The sequence below is a fragment of the Lonchura striata genome, chromosome 7, assembly GCF_050655825.1.
Source record: "Lonchura striata isolate lonStrDom1 chromosome 7, ASM5065582v1, whole genome shotgun sequence".
Taxonomy (NCBI): Eukaryota; Metazoa; Chordata; class Aves; order Passeriformes; family Estrildidae; genus Lonchura; species Lonchura striata.
In genome coordinates, this window is record NC_140709.1 from 36,067,728 (window position 1) to 36,087,515 (window position 19,788).

A 19,788-nucleotide genomic window follows, 5' to 3' on the forward strand; every position below is an offset into this window, starting at 1 on the left:
TAGTTTGGCACAGCCTTGGTTATGGGGTGCAGAAAGAATATCTGTGACTGTGTTCATGGTCCTGATTGTGCTGCAGGGAACAAGAGGGGAGAGCTGTACTTTATTGGCCACTTAGATCTCTATACCGGGGCAGGGTTAACCATTTTGCCATCTGCTCATTGTTGCCCGCAGTTGCTCCAGGTTCTCTTGCCAACAGCCCCTGCAGGCAGGAGCACAGCCCCCAGTGCACGTGGGTGTGGCCCCCTCTGGCACAGAAGGCCCCAGGGGCACAGGTCTCTGGGGCAGGAGACGGGCACCAGCCCTGCCAGGGCTCGGGGGCTGGCAGGTCTGCTTGGGCGGGGACTCTGCCACAGCTGCTGGTGTCAGTGTTCCCAGGCCCCAGGGCTCAGAGCAGCATTCCTGCCCTGGCCCACAGTTTCTTGTGCGTGCCACACCCGCGGGTTTAGGATGGCCACGGGCCGGGATGCGTACCGAGGAGGCCATGGCATCTTCCATGGAATGTCCCGTGCACTTCCCGGCGCGGCTGCATCGGCAGCCCTGGGCGCTGCTTCTGCTGCCCTGAGCCCGCAGAGCAGGGCAGCGTTTGCTGATGGTCTGAGCCCTTCCTAAAGATCCTGTTGGGCTGTCTCGGACAATTGGGGCCAGGGATTCCTGCCAACCTGGGCCACTTTGGCTGGGCAGGGGGTGGCCCCAGGGCAGGCGGCAGTGTGTGCAAAGGGCCCCTTTGTGACATGGTGCAGCACGGTCACTATGGCATAGACCGGGACAGGATGGCCTTTGTGACACGTGCTGACATAGGAGCTGGCAGTGACCAGAGCACGCCACTCTGCTCGGAGCAGGCGACCGGAGAGGACGGGACAGAGCGGTGCCGTGAGGAGCCCCCGCACAGCGCGCTCATTCCTGCCTGACCCGGAGCTTTTCTGAGGCTTTACTCCTACAGGTGACCTCGTGGCAAGACCACAGGACTTGGCAGCCCGTGGTCTTCCCGAGGCTTTTCTTTTGCAGGTGCCTTTGAGGACTTGTTGACTTGGAGCTTTCCCGAGCCATCTCTTTCAGGTGCCCTCGATACCAGACTCTGGCATGGCGAGCAGATTTCTCGGCTTGTTCAGAGTGTTCAGGGGGAAAAAAAAGAAAAGCCCTGAAGGAGCTCCAGCACAACTGCATGAAAACCCGGAGCAGTTCCAGCCACTGGAGGACGGTGAGTGGCAGAGCTGGGCCACAGGGATGATGCCTGCAGCCAGCTTGGCCCTGCCCCATCCCGTCCCATCCCGTTCCATCCCATCCCCTGGGGATGTGCCCTTGGAGGAGGGAAGAAGGCCCGGGCAGACGTGGCCGGGGCTCCATCCCCTGGGGCATCCTGGGGCTGTCCCTGCCTTGGGCGCGCAGGGCTGGGCTGTGTTCTCTGGCCTGTCCCGCAGCCCCTCAGCTCTGGCTGCGCTTGCTCTTTGTCAGATGCACCCCTGGATTGCACAGAAGAGAAGAAACCTGCCCTTGGCCGCTTCCGCAAAACCCTGAAGGTGCCTGCAGCCATCCCCACCTGGGCTGGGCCTGCTGTCACTGCTCAGCCCAGCACCATGCCTGGAGCACTGCATGGAACATCCCTGGCTTCCATTTCCTTTGTTCTCCTGCAGACTTTCTGGAAGTCCCCGCGCATTCGACATAGAAAGACCGGCAGCGCAGCAGCTGAGGGCCCGGCCGAGCCTGACTCGGGGCTGACCGAGCTCCAGGCTGAGCCTGATGTCAGCCCAGATTCGCCTGAGCGCTCAGAGAACTCTGACACCTCAGTGACTGAAACCTGGACAAAGGTTCTTCTCCCGTCACTGACTGAGGATGTGGCCATCACAAACACCGACAGTGAAGAGACTCCGGGCATCACAAATACTGCCACCAGCCCAGATCCAGTGGAGCCCTCAGAAGACTCTGAGGCTGCAAGGAATGACCAGAGGGCAAAGGCTGACATGGCACTGACTGAGGATGTGGACATGACAAACGCCAAAACCAGACACACTCAGGGCATCGCAAATGCTGACACCATGCCCATGCCCTCTCCCACTCTGAGTCAGGAACTCATATTCAACTATTTCAAGGACCCTTGTGTTTCTTCTCAGCCACAGCAGGTAAGCAGCCCGGGGCCAGGCCTGGAGGCCTCCCAGGATCGTGTGTCCCCTCAAGCCATGGTCTCTGGGCCCCCTCAGCCTTTGAGGCCAGCACAGTGTGGAAGAAGGGAAGCACTTCTTTGAAATAGTTGGGGAAGTTGTTCCCTTGGACAACGCTCCATCTCTCCCCCATGCTTCCTCCAGGTGCCAGCCAAGGTGAAGAACATCCACCAAAGTCTCATGTCCCAAGTCACTGTGGATGCCTGGCTGCACGTTGACATTGTGAAGCTGGCAGAAGAACACCCTGCTGACGTGGTGCTGACCCTCCTGCGCTGTGCCCCAACGTGTGACAGGTACGGGGCCCACGAGCCTTGAGAGCTCAGGGCTCAGCAGCCCTTAGGGCCCACGGCCCTGCACAGCCTGTCCAATGGGCTCTGCCAGACAGGCAGAGAGGTCCAGGAGCCTTGGGCCCCTCTGTTTGCTGAGCCTGCTGCCAGTACTCCCCCCCTGCCCTTCAAGGCTCTGTCACCTGGGCCCCCACGGGTGCACAGGGCATGGTGCTGTGACTGAGATGCCCCTGACACAGAGCTCTGATCCCACAGAGCCGCTGCAATGATGTGGAGAACCATAGGCTCGTCGAGTGCCACAGTGCAAAAGGTGCTGCCAACGCTGCTCTGTGTGATGGAGAACTGGCCTCTGCACAGCATGTGCACCTCTGATGGGGATGGCAAAGATGTCTTTGCCCTGGCTGTGAGTTTCTGGAACTGGCCTTTGCTCACCCCCAGGTTGCCAGCAGCTCTCCATCCTCTCCATGCCTCAGTTGCTGGGCTGAAACCTGGGCTAGGGGCAGGCTCAGGGGGCACCAGGCCCGCTGCTCCCCCTGTGCCGGCTCTTGGGCCCTGCCCCATGGACACCTCGGCTCTGAGCGCTGCCTTGGGCTGCTTCTTTTGCAGGCAACTCTGGTGCTCTGGGTGATTCTCCAGGTGCCCAAGTGCCACGAGGCAATGGACCTTTATTCCTCCCGCCTCTTTGTGGCTCTGCTCTTCCATGTTGTCATCACCACACAGCAGATACCACCAGAAGAAGTTGCTACATTCTGGAGAGCATGCTGGGAGGAACACCGCCTTCCCAGCAAGCCCAACAGGTCCCAGTCCCCCTGTCCTTCCTGTGCCCTTGTGGCCAGCGCCAGCACTCCCAGTGTGACCTGGGCTTTGCTCTGCACACAGGTTTGCAGTGCGGGCCATGAAGGCTCTGCTCTGCCGACTGCAGTGGGACCAGGTGCTGATGGATATGGAGCGCAAGCGTGGCTGGGACACGCTGCTGTGTGCTGACACACAGCACTATGCCGTGGGTCTGCTGGCCAGGTGAGACCCCCTGCTCCCCACGGTCCCCAATATTTGTGGCCTGTGCCCAGGTGCCCCTCACAGTCCCTGCGGTCATGGGTCAGAGGGCCTTTTCGCCGAGGGACGGCCAAGGAAACTGGAAAAGTCTTGGAGAGGAGGATGCCCAGAAGGGGCCGCCTCACAAAGCGCCCACATCCTCTCCAGGGATGCTGGGGAAAGACCAGACCTCTGTGAGTCACTCCTGGGAGGGGTTTGTCCTTCCCACCTCACGGCCTTTTTCCCCCCTGCCAGGGAGTTGTGCCATGTCTTTGTCCCCTTCTGTTCCTGCATTGCATTCCGCCTGTTCCGGCCACACACCAGGGCAGAGCCGTGCTGGGATCTGCCCTTCCTGGCATTCCTGGTGGAGGTGAGCCTGTTGGCCAGCGCTGCCTGGCTCTGCTGCCTCCCAGCTCTCTGCCCTCTCGCAGCCGCAGCTGCCTGGGACGGTGCCCACGCCCTGTGCTGCTGCCTGGGCCCCGCCCTGTGCGGTTCTGGGCTCCTGCCAGCCGGGTCCCCTGTCACTGCCCTGTGCCTTTCAGGTCCTCGGGTGCCTGGACTTGAGTGAATGTGGTGACAGCCTTCTGGAGATGATGTCAAGGTACCTGCGGAGCGAGTGCAGGGAGCGGTGTCGCCTGGCGCTCCGAGGCCTCGTGGTGCTCACCAAGGATCCCTCGATGGTGAGAAGGAGGCAGCGGCTGAAGCTGCGCTGGGCAAAGCAGCCCCTTGGGCTGGCAGGGCTTCAGGAGCTGAGGCAGCTGCTCCCAGCTCTCCTGCCTCACCTGCCCCAGTGCTTTGGGACAGGCCTTTGGCCTGTGGGCCCTGCAGCAGCGGGGTGGGCTTGCAGTGCCAGGGCGGTGTTAGCCGTGCAGCCGGCCACGGCTTCCCAGCCCCGCCTTGTATTCCGCACAGGCCAGAAGAATGCACCCTCTGTCTCCAAGGCTTCTGGAGCTGCTGGGGGATGCAGATGCAGAGGTGGTCAGCATGAGCCTCTGTGTGTTCACAAATGTCCTCCAGCACAAAGACATCCTGGTATCCAGCACCACTGCCCCGAAGCTCGCTGAGGCACTCCTCCTGCTCTTTGACCATGTAAGGCTCTGTGTCCACAGCCATGGGCACAGACTGCCCGCATACCCTTTTCCCTTATGGATTTTCAGACTTTTTCTCTGGTGAGCCTGGAATGATTGGTCTTAATGGTCTTATCCTCTTCTTTTCTAAAGGACAGCAGCAATGTGCACTTGCTCTCTATTCAACTCTTTGACAAGATGATGGACTTGGTAGTGGATGAGGGAAAAAAGCCCTTGAAGAAGATTTTGTGTCAGAGCTTGCTCCCACTTTTCTTGTATTGCTATGAGGAGAACTGGCGTGTGGCGAAGGTGAGGTTTTGTGTGACGCTGCTGGATCTCTGGGAGGGGCCTGGGCTGCCTCCTGCCCTGGCGCCTGGCGGGCTGCAGCCTCCTCCAGGCCCTTGGCACAGGGACGCGGGTCCTGTGCCCTGGGCTGTGGAGCCATCTCTGGGTCACTGCTGTTCTCCAGGCTTCTCGGGAAACGCTGCTTGGTGTGGCTGTGTTTCTGAAGAAGAGGAATCTCGAGAAGCTGCTGAAGAAGGAGCAGCTGTCACAGTTTGCCGAATTCCTGGTAAGAAGGGCCGGGAGGCCGCAGCCCCAGCCTGGAGAAGCCCCCTGAGCGCGGTGCTCGGTGTGCGGGCTGGCAGCTGTGCCCCTGCCCGCTGCTGCAGCCCGAGGCCGCGCGGGCTCTGCTCCAGGCTCCTGCGGGCCCAGCCGGGTGCCGATGGATTCGCGGCCCGGCGGGGCTGCGGGGCGGCACCGCGGCTCCCCGGGCAGCAGCCGGCCCTCTGCCCCCTCCAGAGCCCGGCGCCAGCGGCTGCTGGCCGGGCCTCAGGGCAGTGCGGGCAGGGGAGGCCGGGGCTGGCGCGGGGAGCGCCCGGCCCAGGGGCTGAGCCCGCGCCAACCCTTCTCTGCTGCCGCTCTCTCCAGCTGGCAGAGGACAGCAGCAGCGCGGCCGAGCACCTGCGCCGGGCCCTGCCCTACCTGCAGAGCCCACAGGAGCCCCTGCGAGAGGCGGCCCTCAGGTTCCTGGGTGAGCCGCGAGCCCGGGCTCCCTCCCCGCCCCGCCGCAGCTCGGCCCCAGCCCCGCCTGCTGCCCCGGCAGCGCCACCCGGGCCCGGCGCCTCTGGCAGCCGTGCCCTGGGTTCGGCAGCGAGCGGCCAGGGCCCGGGCTGAGCCCTGCCGGACCGGGAGGCCGTGTGCGCACAGGGCTGGCAGCGCCGCTGGCAGGAGCTGTGCCGCTGGGCTGACAGGCTCTGTGTTCCCAGGGACGGCCGGGCGCTACCTGAAGGGACAGCCAGCCGAGCTTCATGTTCTCACTCAGGGTGAGTCAGGGCAGCGGGCTGTCAGCAGGGGCTGACCGGGAGAGCTGCAGTGACGGCCAGGGAGCTGCAATGCCTGTCCCGGCTGCAGCCAGCTTCGCTCCTTGTGTGGACGAGGCCTGCTGTGGGCAGGGCACAGAGAGATTTCAGGGACACCAGTGGGGGGATTCGTGACCAGCGCCTTGCGGCTGTTCCCCTTGGTTCCTCATCTCTGTTAGGCATGGCAAGAGCTGGGAGAGATGGCCTTAGCAGAAGAATCACCGGGTGGCCCTCTGGGCTCTGACTGTGCCAGTTTATCTGTCTTCCAGCCCTTGAAGCCATGAGCGAAGATGACAGCCCATCACCCACTAACCTGGAAATTCAGGCAATTTTTGGACAAAGATGTGCAGAATTAAGGTCAGCTGCTGGATTCAGAGAACCAGGGTCCCAAGCAGAGTACCAGGAGACAGTGAAGAGAGCACCAGGACTCAATGTCACTGGACGTCCAGGAACACCTGATGCTGGCTACAGCTGAGCCTGCTTCCAGATCATGAGCTGCTGCCTTCCCCCTCCCTGTTGACAGCTCCCTCCCTCCAGCCCTCAGACCCTACCCATCCCCTTTCTTTTGCCCCCATCTCATCCCTTCCCTTTCCCTTCCATTAATAAAGTTTGGTTTCTCCCCCTTACCTGCATCTCTGTGGAGCTGAATTGGAACAAATCCCGCGCGGTGGTGTGTTTTTCTTTCATTTGATATTTGTTCAATATCTGTTCACCCCCCCCCATCCCTAATCTCCTCCTCTCCCCAGTTGTCAATCTTCCCTAGCTCTCCCCTAACCCCCTCATCTCCAAGTTGTCAATCCTCCCTTTCCCTGCCCCTTTCCCTGGAACCTTCCCTGTCATTCATCCTAGCCCCCTCCTCTGCTTCCAGAGCATTCCCTGTCTATTTAGTGAGGCTCAACACCCTATTGATTACTTTGTGCTATTCCACTCCCTTGCTTCCCCTGATAGGTTTGTCATATGTTAGTCCTGCCCTAAACTCCTCCCCTGCTATTCCCTTATTGGTTGCTGTTCCTATACCCCTCCTCCTGAATTCTTGTATAAAACCTCTGCTCCCGCTCCCGAAGAGGTCTTGGGGCTCACTGAATAAAAGCATCCTGTTCATCCCCAAGTCCCGTGTCACCTTCGTCTGTTCCCGCGCCACCAACTGGGACAGCAGAGCTTCGCAGGGGGAGCGGCCGCCCATTCTCTTCCCTCTCGCAGCCCAGCACGGCACCGCTCGGGGCACCGCGGCGAGGGGCGTGCTTGTCGCGCCACGACAATCCCGGGCCCTGGGACACGCAGGCCCCTGCTGCTGTTCTCTTCCACGCCGTGTTCTGTGCACCCACACACAGAGGAACGAGGGCAGATCAGGCTGGAAAGGTGCCTGTGCTGAAGGTGCACTTCCACAACTCTGTGGAATTGCAGATCCTGCTGAGCAGTCTGGAGCCCCTGGAATTTGGAAGAGCCAACCTGAGTATGCTCGGAAGCCAGCTGTGAGGGATTCCATGGCAAGCTTCCAGGGAGGGCAAAGGAGCTTGGAATGCTGGAAGTTTTCAGGAATAGCTTCCTGAAAGCTCAGCAGTGCTCCATCCCTGCACAGGATCAGGGAGAGGGCAGAACCAGCGACCATCCGGGCTTAGCAGGGAGCTTTGGGTGTGCCTGAGGGCAAACGAAGCAGCAGAGCGGTGCCCGAGACTGGGACGCACAACCCTGCCAGTGCCCGGAGCGCTGTTAGGCAGTGCCGGGATCCCGGCTGTGGTTCTGGTCCCCACAAGTGAGGAATGGCCGCCCCAGGCTCGGAGCCAGTCAGCAAGCCAACCAAGTGAGAGCAGAGGGAGGGCACCCTTGCAGTCTCTCTTGGGCATGGCCGCAAAACAGCCCCTGCTGCTTCTTCCTCCGCCTGTGTTTGGGGCGTGCTGGTGGCAGAGGCAGCCAGGCTGTGCTCTGCCTTCCACAGCCTGTTGGGAGCGGGCATGAAAAGCGCTGCGTGCACAGCGGAGAGGTCTGGAAGGTGCAGGCAAGAACGTCCTGCGGGAGCAGGGCTCTGGGCTCTGGCTGGGAGCAGCCTGGTCTTGGTGCCGGGAGCGCAGGCAGGAGTTGAGGCAGGTGAAGAGGCAGTGAGCAGCTGGTGTTTGTAGAGGGCCTGGGGCTGCACGTCTGAGCCTCCACCTGGAAAGGCACTTGGGAGAATACCAGCTAGAGCTGGAGTGCCTGTCCTGAAAAGACATGAAGTCCTTCAGCCTTGCCAGCGTTTCTTGAGGGTGTGTTGGTGTTGAGCAGAAAAGCTGCACATTTGGGGTAATGCATTTGGACAGGGGCTTGCTTCTCAAGGAAAGTGCTTCCCAGGGAGCTCCCAGTGAGGCAGGTGCAAGTGTCCCCCTTTGGCTCTCTGTGCTCCTTTCGGTCCTTGAGGCCCGCTGGACTTGGCAGAGGGGCAGGGGAAGGGAGAAGCCTGTGAAGAGCAGGTTTGGCATCCACCTGGACCTGCAGAGACCAACCCAAGCACCTGCAGCAGCGTGTGTCATCCCCCTTTGGACAGAGGGGTGAGCAGAACCATGTCTATCCATCTGTGAGCCCCAAAGCTCTCTGTGGGAGCTGTGAATTAAAAGGCCTTTACACGCTCACTTTTCACATCTTCCCTGTCTGCTGTGTTGCATCTCTTGGCAAGATGCATTTGCCTCCTGCTTGCTGGGAGCTGCTGTGGCCCAGGGCCAGCACAGAGCTGGGCTGGGTGGGCCAGGCAGTGTGGTGGAGAGTCTTGGCTGATCTTGGTGTGTGCCTGGCCTCAGAAAAGGCTTGGAAGGTTTGCCTGCCAAGGTGTCCTGCTCCTTGGCTCTCCCTGTGCATCTTGGAGAGCACAAGGTAGGCATTTCTGGCAGCTGGGCATCAGCAGGCCTTCCAAGGGGGGCGTGTGGTGGAGCGAGCCCAGCTGAGATAGCCCGAGAGGAGCCCAGGGCTCCTTGCTCCTCTCTGCTGGCCCGTGAGCGTCTGTCTGCTCTCGGGATGGCCCTGGCTGTGTCAGGGCTGCTGCGTGGACACGAGACAGCCGGTCCTGTCCCGCTGGGTCCCAGCAGTGCCTGGCAGCCGTCCTGCATCCACGTCAGGATGCTGGCCAAGAGAGGCCCTGGAAGCTGAGGCAGCTGATTTGAAGCTTTTGCAGGTGCCCACAGGTCAAGGCCAACAGTGTTCCCTCAGGAAGCAGCATTCCTGAGGGGCTTCCCCTGAGCTGCCTGATGCCACCCACTCCTTGTGGCACCAGTTGCTTTCCCGTGGAATGTTCTACCTTCCCCAAGAGCACAGAGGGAGCTGGAGAAAGAGCTTGCCAGGCCGCTCTCCATCCTTTCCCAGCAGCCCTGGGTGAGCGGAGTAGTCCCAGCTGAGCGCAGGTGTGCCAATGGAAGAGCCGTGCCAATGGAAGGCTCGGTGGGAAGGATGACCCAGGATCCATAGGCCTGGCAGCCTGAGCTTGCTGCCTGGGAAGGCCTTGGAGCAGATCCTCCTGAGTGCCATCCCACGGCACGTGCAGGGAACCAGGGGGTCTGCTGGAGGGAGGGAAAGCTCAGTGGAGGGGACAGCTGGGGGTCCTGGCGGGCTGTTGAGGGCTTTGGTGCGGTGTTTGCAGGGTGTTGGTGTTGGAGATGGGTTGGGGATGGAGTTGCCTGGGAGGTGAGAGGTCTTTGCTGGAATTTGAGTCCATTTGAAGGCAGCATCTGTAGTTTGGCACAGCCTTGGTTATGGGGTGCAGAAAGAATATCTGTGACTGTGTTCATGGTCCTGATTGTGCTGCAGGGAACAAGAGGGGAGAGCTGTACTTTATTGGCCACTTAGATCTCTATACCGGGGCAGGGTTAACCATTTTGTCATCTGCTCATTGTTGCCCGCAGTTGCTCCAGGTTCTCTTGCCAACAGCCCCTGCAGGCAGGAGCACAGCCCCCAGTGCACGTGGGTGTGGCCCCCTCTGGCACAGAAGCCCCAGGGGCACAGGTCTCTGGGGCAGGAGACGGGCACCAGCCCTGCCAGGGCTCGGGGGCTGGCAGGTCTGCTTGGGTGGGGACTCCTCTGTAAGGAGGGCCGGGAGGCCGCAACCTCAGCCTGGAGAAGCCCCCTAAGCGCGGTGCTCGGTGTGCGGGCTGGCAGCTGTGCCCCTGCCCGCTGCCGCAGCCCGAGGCTGCGCGGGCTCTGCTCCAGGCTCCTGCGGGCCCAGCCGGGTGCCGATGGATTCGCGGCCTGGCGGGGCTGCGGGGCGGCACCGCGGCTCCCCGGGCAGCAGCCGGCCCTCTGCCCCCTCCAGAGCCCGGCGCCAGCGGCTGCTGGCCGGGCCTCAGGGCAGTGCGGGCAGGGGAGGCCGGGGCTGGCGCGGGGAGCGCCTGGCCCAGGGGCTGAGCCCGCGCCAACCCTTCTCTGCTGCCGCTCTCTCCAGCTGGCAGAGGACAGCAGCAGCGTGGCCGAGCTCCTGCGCCGGGCCCTGCCCTACCTGGAGAACCCACAGGAGCCCCTGCGAGAGGCGGCCCTCAGGTTCATGGGTGAGCCGCGAGCCCGGGCTCCCTCCCCGCCCCGCCGCAGCTCGGCCCCAGCCCCGCCTGCTGCCCCGGCAGCGCCACCCGGGCCCGGCGCCTCTGGCAGCCGTGCCCTGGGTTCGGCAGCGAGCGGCCAGGGCCCGGGCTGAGCCCTGCCGGACCGGGAGGCCGTGTGCGCACAGGGCTGGCAGCGCCGCTGGCAGGAGCTGTGCCGCTGGGCCTGACAGGCTCTGTGTTCCCAGGGACGGCCGGGCGCTACCTGAAGGGACAGCCAGCCGAGCTTCATGTTCTCACTCAGGGTGAGTCAGGGCAGCGGGCAGTCAGCAGGGGCTGACCGGGAGAGCTGCAGTGACGGCCAGGGAGGTGCAATGCCTGTCCCGGCTGCAGCCAGCTTCGCTCCTTGCGTGGACGAGGCCTGCTGTGGGCAGGGCACAGAGAGATTTCAGGGACACCAGTGGGGGGATTCGTGACCAGCGCCTTGCGGCTGTTCCCCTTGGTTCCTCATCTCTGTTAGGCATGGCAAGAGCTGGGAGAGATGGCCTTAGCAGAAGAATCACCGGGTGGCCCTCTGGGCTCTGACTGTGCCAGTTTATCTGTCTTCCAGCCCTTGAAGCCATGAGCGAAGATGACAGCCCATCACCCACTAACCTGGAAATTCAGGCAATTTTTGGACAAAGATGTGCAGAATTAAGGTCAGCTGCTGGATTCAGAGAACCAGGGTCCCAAGCAGAGTACCAGGAGACAGTGAAGAGAGCACGAGGACTCAATGTCACTGGACGTCCAGGCACACCTGATGCTGGCTACAGCTGGGCCTGCTTCCAGATCATGAGCTGCTGCCTTCCCCCTCCCTGTTGACAGCTCCCTCCCTCCAGCCCTCAAACCCTGCCCATCCCCTTTCTTTTGCCCCCATCTCATCCCTTCCCTTTCCCTTCCATTAATAAAGTTTGGTTTCTCCCCCTTACCTGCATCTCTGTGGAGCTGAATTGGCACAAATCCCGGGCCCTGGGACATGCAGCCCCCTGCTGCTCTTCCACGCCGTGTTCTGTGCACCCACACACAGAGGAACGAGGGCAGATCAGGCTGGAAAGGTGCCTGTGCTGAAGGTGCACTTCCACAACTCTGTGGAATTGCAGATCCTGCTGAGCAGTCTGGAGCCCCTGGAATTTGGAAGAGCCAACCTGAGTATGCTCGGAAGCCAGCTGTGAGGGATTCCATGGCAAGCTTCCAGGGAGGGCAAAGGAGCTTGGAATGCTGGAAGTTTTCAGGAATAGCTTCCTGAAAGCTCAGCAGTGCTCCATCCCTGCACAGGATCAGGGAGAGGGCAGAACCAGCGACCATCCGGGCTTAGCAGGGAGCTTTGGGTGTGCCTGAGGGCAAACGAAGCAGCAGAGCGGTGCCCGAGACTGGGACGCACAACCCTGCCAGTGCCCGGAGTGCTGTTAGGCAGTGCCGGGATCCCAGCTGTGGTTCTGGTCCGCACAAGTGAGGAATGGCCGCCCCAGGCTCGGAGCCAGTCAGCAAGCCAACCAAGTGAGAGCAGAGGGAGGGCACCCTTGCAGTCTCTCTTGGGCATGGCCGCAAAACAGCCCCTGCTGCTTCTTCCTCCGCCTGTGTCTTGGTTTGACAAGACAGGAGTCTGTGATGGAGGGCAAAAGCCTCCTGTGCAATGGAGAAGGTAAACCCCCTCCCTCCGAATTACCAGCATTTTTAAATTAAAAAGCTCTCAGGCAAAGATATGGGAATGGGAATAACAATTCTTTACTAGGAGAAAACTAGATAACAATTTAAAAAGGCAAATGCAATTGGTACAAACAAAACTAGTGATAAAGTCCAGAACCTGAGGAGTCGGGGTGTTGGTAGCAGTCCGGTTGAAATGATAGCTGCTCCTCTTGCAGTGGCTGATGAATTGCAGCTGAAGTGGTGATCTTTAGAAGGGTATAGTTTTCTCTGAAGATCTGGTGGCACTTGGGCCGGTCTTCCTCTGCGCCGGGGCCGCCTCCGAGCTCTGCCGCCGCCACCTCACCGCGCTCCGGCTGCTTCTCTCGGGAGTCCTGCCGAAGGAGCTGCTTCTCTGGGAAATCCCGCAAAGAGAGATCTGCTCTGTCCCCCAAAAGGTACCACTTTATACAATAAAAAGAGTGCTTGGTTTCCCCCTCTGGGTGGAGCATCTCACAATGGGATGGTGTTATGCTACCAGCCCTGCAGTGAGTCAGTCAATGGCCCATTAACAAATCATTACCTCTTCGGAGCAAATCATTGTTCTTGGAAGAGATAACAAACCTGCCCAACCTCCAACAGATGGCAAATAGAATACAAACTTATCTTACAACCCAGGATATTATCCACTCCTTATTCTATTTCCATCTGCACACCATGAAATCTTACACCCAGTTCTAACTTAAGACCAAGTTTCCCTGTGGTACACAGCGGGTCTCCCCATCTTTCTGCATTACCCACCAAGTGTAACCAGGTCCTTGAGCAAAGACAATCCCACAAATGGGTTGGTCTTTGCCTGAGGTGGGATTAATCCAAACAGTTTTCCCTAAAATACCTTTCATATGTACTACAGGGACCTTATCTCCATCTACTGTGTGTAAGGGTTCTGACTGGGCAGGGCCAGCTCGATTGACAGACCCTCGGGTGTTGACCATCCAGGTTGCTTTTGCCAGGTTAATTTCCCAGTTTCTAAATGTTCCCCCACCAAGTGCCTTTAGGGTAGTCCTAAGGAGTCCGTTGCACCGTTCAATTTTGCCGGCAGCTGGAGCATGATAGGGAATATGATATATCCATTCGATACCATGTTCTCTGGCCCAGGTGTTGATAAGGCTGTTCTTGAAATGGGTGCCTTTGTCAGACTCAATTCTCTCAGGTGTACCGTGTCTCCACAGGACTTGCTTTTCCAAGCCTATGATGGTGTTCTGGGCAGTGGCATGAGGTACAGGGAAAGTCTCCAGCCATCCAGTGGTGGCTTCCACCATGGTCAGCACGTAGCGCTTGCCTTGGCGTGTCTGGGGCAGTGTGATGTAGTCAATCTGCCAGGCCTCCCCATACTTGTACTTGGACCACCGCCCACTATACCAGAGGGGCTTCACGCGCTTGCCTGTTTGATGGCAGCACACATCTCACAGTCATTGATAACCTGAGAAACACTGTCCATGGTTAGATCCACCCCTCGGTCTCGTGCCCACTTGTAGGTGGCATCTCTGCCCTGATGACCTGAGGCATCATGAGCCCATCGAGCCAGGAACAACTCCCCCTTATGGTGCCAGTCTAAGTCTATCTTTGACACCTCTATTTTTGCTGCCTGATCTCGTTGTTTCGGTGCTCCTCATTAGCCCGACTTTTGGGGACATGGGCATCTACATGACGGATTTTCACCGTTAGCTTTTCCACACGAGAGGCAATGTCTTTCCATATATCAGCAGCCCAGATTGGCTTTCCTCTACGTTGCCAGTTGGCCTTCCTCCACCTTCCCAGCCAGCCCCACAGAGCATTGGCTACCATCCATGAGTCAGTATAAAGGTAGAGCTTTGGCCACTTCTCCCTTTCAGCAATGTCCAGAGCCAGCTGAACGGCCTTGAGTTCAGCGAGTTGGCTTGATCCACCTTCTCCTTCGGTAGCTTGTGCAACTTGGCGTGTGGGGCTCCATACGGCTGCTTTCCACTTCCAGTTCATCCCTACAATGCGACAGGAACCGTCAGTGAAAAGAGCGTAGCAGGTCTCCTCTGCTGGTAGTTGGTTGTATGGTGGAGCTTCTTCAGCCCTTGCCACTTGTACCTGCTCCTCATCATCAGTGAGACCAAAGTTTTCACCTTCTGGCCAGTTCGTAATTATCTCCAAAATCCCAGGGCGATTCAGGTTTCCAATACGGGCGCGCTGAGTGATGAGGGCAATCCATTTGCTCCATGTGGCATCAGTGGCATGGTGAGTAGTAGGAACCTTTCCTTTAAACATCCACCCCAGCACCGGTAGTCGGGGTGCCAGGAGGAGTTGTGCTTCTGTGCCAATTAGCTCCGAAGCGGCTTGAACTCCTTCAAAGGCAGCCAAGATTTCCTTCTCTGTGGGAGTGTAGTTGGCTTCAGACCCTCTGTAACTTCGGCTCCAGAATCCCAGTGGTCGGCCTCGAGTCTCCCCAGGCACTTTCTGCCAAAGGCTCCAGGACAACCCATGGTTCCCGGCTGCAGAGTAGAGCACATTCTTGATCTCTGGTCCCGTCCTGACCGGGCCAAGGGCTACAACATGAGCGATTTCCTGCTTGATCTGGGTGAAGGCTTGTTGCTGCTCAGGGCCCCAGTGGAAATCATTCTTCTTTCGGGTAACCAGATAAAGAGGGCTCACAATCTAGCTATACTCAGGAATGTGCATTCTCCAGAAACCTATGGCACCTAGGAGAGCTTGTGTTTCCTTTTTGCTGGTTGGTGGGGACATAGCTGTTATCTTGTTGATGACCTCAGTGGGAATCTGGTGCCGTCCGTCTTGCCATTTCACTCCCAGGAACTGGATCTCTCGGGCAGGTCCCTTGACTTTGCTCTTCTTGATGGTGAAGCCAGCTTCTAGTAGTATCTGGATGATCCTCTCACCTTTCTCAAACACTTCTGCCGCTGTGCTCCCCCACACAATGATGTCATCAATGTATTGCAGGTGTTCTGGAGCCTCACCCTTTTCTAGTGCAGTCTGGATCAGTCCATGGCAGATGGTGGGGCTGTGTTTCCACCCCTGAGGCAGTCAGTTCCATGTGTACTGCACACCCCTCCAGGTGAAAGTGAACTGAGGCCTGCATTCTGCTGCCAGAGGAATGGAGAAAAACGCATTAGCAATATCAATGGTGGCATACCACCTTTGCTGCCTTGTACTCCAGCTCGTACTGGAGTTCCAGCATATCCGGTACAGCGGCACTCAGCGGTGGAGTCACTTCATTTAAGCCACGATAGTCCACAGTCAATCTCCATTCTTTGTCAGATTTGCGCACAGGCCAGATGGGGCTGTTGAAGGGTGAGTGGGTTTTGCTGACCACTCCTTGGCTCTCCAGCTCCCAAATAATTTTGTGGATGGGGATCACGGCATCTCGATCTGTCCGATACTGCCGGTGGTGCACTGTCGAGGTCGCAATTGGCACGCATTGTTCTTCCACCCTTAGGAGTCCTACTGCAGAGGGGTTTTCTGACAGTCCAGGCAAGGTGTTCAATTGCTTAATGTCTTCTGCCTCTACAGTGGCTATTCCAAAAGCCCACCTGAGTCCCTTTGGGTCTTTGTAATATCCGTTTCGGAGGAAGTCTATGCCTAGGATACACGGAGCATCTGGGCCAGTCACTATAGGATGTTTCTTCCACTCCTTCCCAGTCAGGCTCACCTCAGCTTCCACCAGAGTCAATTGTTGTGATCCCTCTGTCACACCAGCAATGGAAACAGGCTCTGCCTCCACATGTCCCGATGGTATCAGAGTACACTGTGCACCAGTATCAACTAAAGCATCATATTTTTGTGGCTCTGATGTGCCAGGCCATCGGATCCACACTGTCCAGAAGATCCGGTTTTCCCGTGCCTCTCCCTGGCTAGAGACAGGGCCCCTCTAACACTGGTTATCATTCCTTTCCTGGGCATACATACTAGAGGTCCCTTCAAGGGGGTCTGACAGATCGTACCCACAAGCTTGGTCACGGGAGGTTGAGGCTACCTTCACTTTGGTGGAACTCCCCCACTTAGAGTTTCCCTCCTTGAGTTGACGGACCCGTGCTTCCAGGACAGAAGTGGGTTTCCCATCCCACCTCCCCATGTCTTCCCCATGGTCACGCAGGAAGAACCACAGATTAGCCCTTGGGGTGTACCCCCTCTCTCTAGCTGGGGATTGTTGGGCGCTGATTCTGGGGCCTGTGACTCTCATGGGTGCTGCATTAACCTTCCTCATCTCCTCTCTCATCTCCTCTTTAAACTCCTTAATCACAGCTGAGATATGAGCCTGCATTGGGCCATTAATCATACTCTCATAATTCCTAAGTTTGTTGGCAACAGAGCCCACTGTCTCCCGGTGAGCGTCAGCATTGATTGTTGCAATGAAAGTGGTGTATTGAGATGGCCCAAGATTTGCTAGGCTCCACAGCATTTGTCCTGTACACCTGACCTTGTCGGGGTCATTATTGTGTCGTCCATCCCTCCCAAAGAGTACCTCCAATACTGCCACTTCCCTCAGCTGTTGGATCCCTTCCTCGAGGGTCTTCCAGCGCATTCTATGATGGTGCTCCTGCATTCTCTCCCTGTGGACAAACCTCTCCCTGACACTCATTAAGAGCTGGACGGGTGACAGCGGCGAGGAACCCCTGAGAGCAGCAAGTGGCGGTCGAAAGAGAAGCAACAGGCTTGCTCACATCACATTCCATCATTCTGTTTACAGAAGCTGCAGCTTCCCACTGCCTGTGCCATTCCTACTGTGTTGAATGCCCCAAGGAAATTTTCACACTTGCTGGTTCTTGGCTCTCAGGAGTTCTGTATTTACCGGATAATGCTTCAGTGTTGCTGTGCCTGGGAGGGGTGCTTTGTGTGCCATGCAGTGACAGTGGTACCAAGAGGCAAACCCAGAGCACACAGGCAGGGAAAAAGCAGGGGAGAAAATAGTGGTGGAATGCTGCCTCTCTTTTGACCGCCACTTGCTGCTTTTGGGGGTCACTCGCCGCTGTCCCCCATCCCTCCCCAGCCCCCCGGGACCCCGGCTAGCTGTCCCCTCCGGGGCCGGGGTTTTCCGCGGTCCTGCTGCCCTGGGCTTACCAGGCAGCGTCTGGGTTAGCACGGTCCGAGCTCCGGTGCTGCCTCAGTCGCCGCAAGGGATCGAGATAAAGAGACCCAGAGAGACCAATGGTATGCTTGTCCAGAGAGGTTCTATTGCCTGAACCGTAGCAGGGACCAAAGGCGCCGGGCTATTGCCCAGGTACAGTTTTACACAGCAAAATTAAGAGATAAGGTCTAAACAATAGAGACAGTGTCCAGCTAAGGCACATCAGAACCACCCCAGGGGCCAGGTCCAATGGGAACTGCTCAGGGGTGGGGAGAAGGGGGTTTACAGAGGAATGCTGAAGCGGGACTTTCCCGAAACAATGGAGCATACATAAATGTATCTTTTCCCTCAGTTTCTCATTCCCAAAGCCTTTCTAAAACAATGGGGCATACATGAATGTATCCTTTTCCCCAGTTTACCATTCCCAAGGCCTTTCTAAAACCTTCCTCCACACTACCATACCAGCATGATAGCAACAGTGGAAGTACAAGTAGGCTCTGACCTCTCCATGTTCACTGGCTGACAGCTTTTCTTTCAGGAAAAGGCCTTTTCCAATATTATTCACGGAGTAGGTGAAGGTAATTGAAATATTTGTATTAGCATAAGTATGACTTTGTTCTGTGCTTTGCTGCAAGTGTAGTGATGCTCCTTCAAAGATGGTGACTTAAACACAGGGATCTGCTTTGGAGGGCAATTAAAATGTGTTTGCTTCTACAGGTCGCTTCCTAAATTTTGGATCCAATATCCCTTAAAGCCACTTGCTCTTCTGTTTGCACATGTTGACTGTTCTTGTTCCAAGAGTGGGATCAATGGTGGGTGGTGCTGCTCCTCTAAGCTCCTGGGGTCCTGCTGCTTTAGCACTTTAGTTTTTCCTCAGTGCATGAAGTGTTTCTTCTTAATATCCTCTTTAATTTGCAAATACACTGGATTAAGGACTGTTCATATATGTAAGCCTGAGCTTGCTTATCAGAGACAAAAGAGTTAAAATATGGGAATGAACTGAATGGGATGGCACTTAAGGTATGTGCCTTTCTCAAAAGATGTTGGAGCTCTTTTGGAGAGAGGAAAGATAAATATGAAATAATAGAAAATATTTTTTCTGAATGTTTGTTTCACGCTTTAGGAATAATCTCCATCCTAATTCTTTATGCTGGATTCAAAGAACCTCTTCCTTGCCTTGCTAGGGTGCAAAGTGCCCTTGCTGTTGTCTAGTGTGCCTCCATCTCCCCCTGTACCATGCTTTTCCAGGTTTCCATGGGCAGCATGAGACACCGAAGAAATGGCAATTTTGAGAGTTCCAGACTCCTCTATTCCAGCATGTCTCGCAGCATAGATGTGGCTTGCAGAGATGCTGTGAGTACCTGGTACATGCTGGTGTCTCGGGAGGCAGCTACAGTGGTGGTGAATTCGGTCAGGTCAGGAGCAGGATGCTGATGGATTTGTCACTTTCCCCTTTATGGAGAAATTTTCCTGACCAGTGACCTTCAAGCAGCAGCTGACACAGTGAAACCCTAAGGGTGTATTGCCTTCCTTTTGAGCCCTGTAGCTCTTTATTGTGCTTTCTTCATCACTTCTGGTTTTAAACCTTTTCCTGCGTTGCAGCAAGAAACAAATTTGTCTGTGTAAAGAACCACCCCAAGCTCTTCTTGCAGCTTGATGGCCAAGGCAGACAACATATGGTTATGTTAAACATCCCTTCCTGCCTGAAAGATCTGCTGATTCCAGCAATTGTCTGGCAGATTCCCTGCTCCTGGTGGGTTTACAGAAGGCCTGAATGACCAATTCTTAGGACTTCAGCAAGTGCTTCCTCCTCCTTCTGTGTTTTTGGTCATGCACGTTTGTGACTTTTACCGGTTGAATGCGTTCCTTTCCATTTTCCTTGTTTTGGATATAATGCTTGTGATGTTTTATCTGCTTGGAATAACTTCTCCTACCTGCTGTTTAACCACAAGTGTTGTGTCAAACGGGCAAACTGAACTGTGGCCGCCCGTGTTCCCTTTGTGTCCCAGTGAAATCTCGCCCTGCAAATCTAAGCTGTACTTAAAAGCAAACCAAAAACCCCCAACTCTTCATCAGCAAGTGAGAATTTGTCTTTGCTTTCTTAGCTCGAAGAGGCAGATTAGGGATGAATTTGCATTCCCCGAGTGTCAAAGCTTCTCCAGGGAGTTTCAAGGTTAATAGCGGAATTAATGGTTAAACAACCTGGAGAGACTTCGCATTCCACTGAGCTCCCAGAAAGGAGGACTTGAAGTTGTTCTTGTCTCCTACTGGGGTCTTTGTGTGTTGAATTAAAACAGTCTCTACCTTAAAGAATGTTACAGTCTTCCCTATTTTATCTTTATTTTTTTTACCATTGGGAAGAATGTTAGCCATAGAGTTTTAAGCAGTATCTTTGTGTTCACACTGTCTGTGCTGTTACTGAGGTATCTTCTGTTCATAAGTTATCAGAAATAAGTTTCTAAAAATTATTTTCCTGGATCTGGCCAACTTCATCCAAGAAAACTTTAAGAAGAGAGAATGTGTCTTTTTTACAAAAGACACCAAGTCAATGTAAGGAGACACTTTTCTCTTTCAAGAACAGGGGGCTGGTACGTGAGGGTATTTCTGTCTGCAAAGGCAGGGA

At 56.7% G+C, this 19,788-nt stretch overlaps 1 protein-coding gene across 1 annotated transcript in view; it reads left to right on the plus strand.

Moving 5' to 3' along the window:
- Positions 1-731: 731 nt before the first annotated feature.
- The window catches only part of LOC144246656 (transient receptor potential cation channel subfamily M member 8-like), a 50,508-nt gene continuing 31,451 nt past the window's right edge, over positions 732-19,788 (plus strand). The window contains 12 exon segments of the mRNA XM_085584728.1: positions 732-870; positions 1,453-1,517; positions 1,632-2,117; positions 2,301-2,449; positions 3,323-3,460; positions 4,056-4,155; positions 4,388-4,564; positions 4,696-4,851; positions 9,767-9,824; positions 10,642-10,698; positions 11,004-11,177; positions 19,607-19,715. Of these exon segments, the coding sequence (XP_085440854.1) occupies positions 732-870; positions 1,453-1,517; positions 1,632-2,117; positions 2,301-2,449; positions 3,323-3,460; positions 4,056-4,155; positions 4,388-4,564; positions 4,696-4,851; positions 9,767-9,824; positions 10,642-10,698; positions 11,004-11,177; positions 19,607-19,715 (1,808 nt within the window).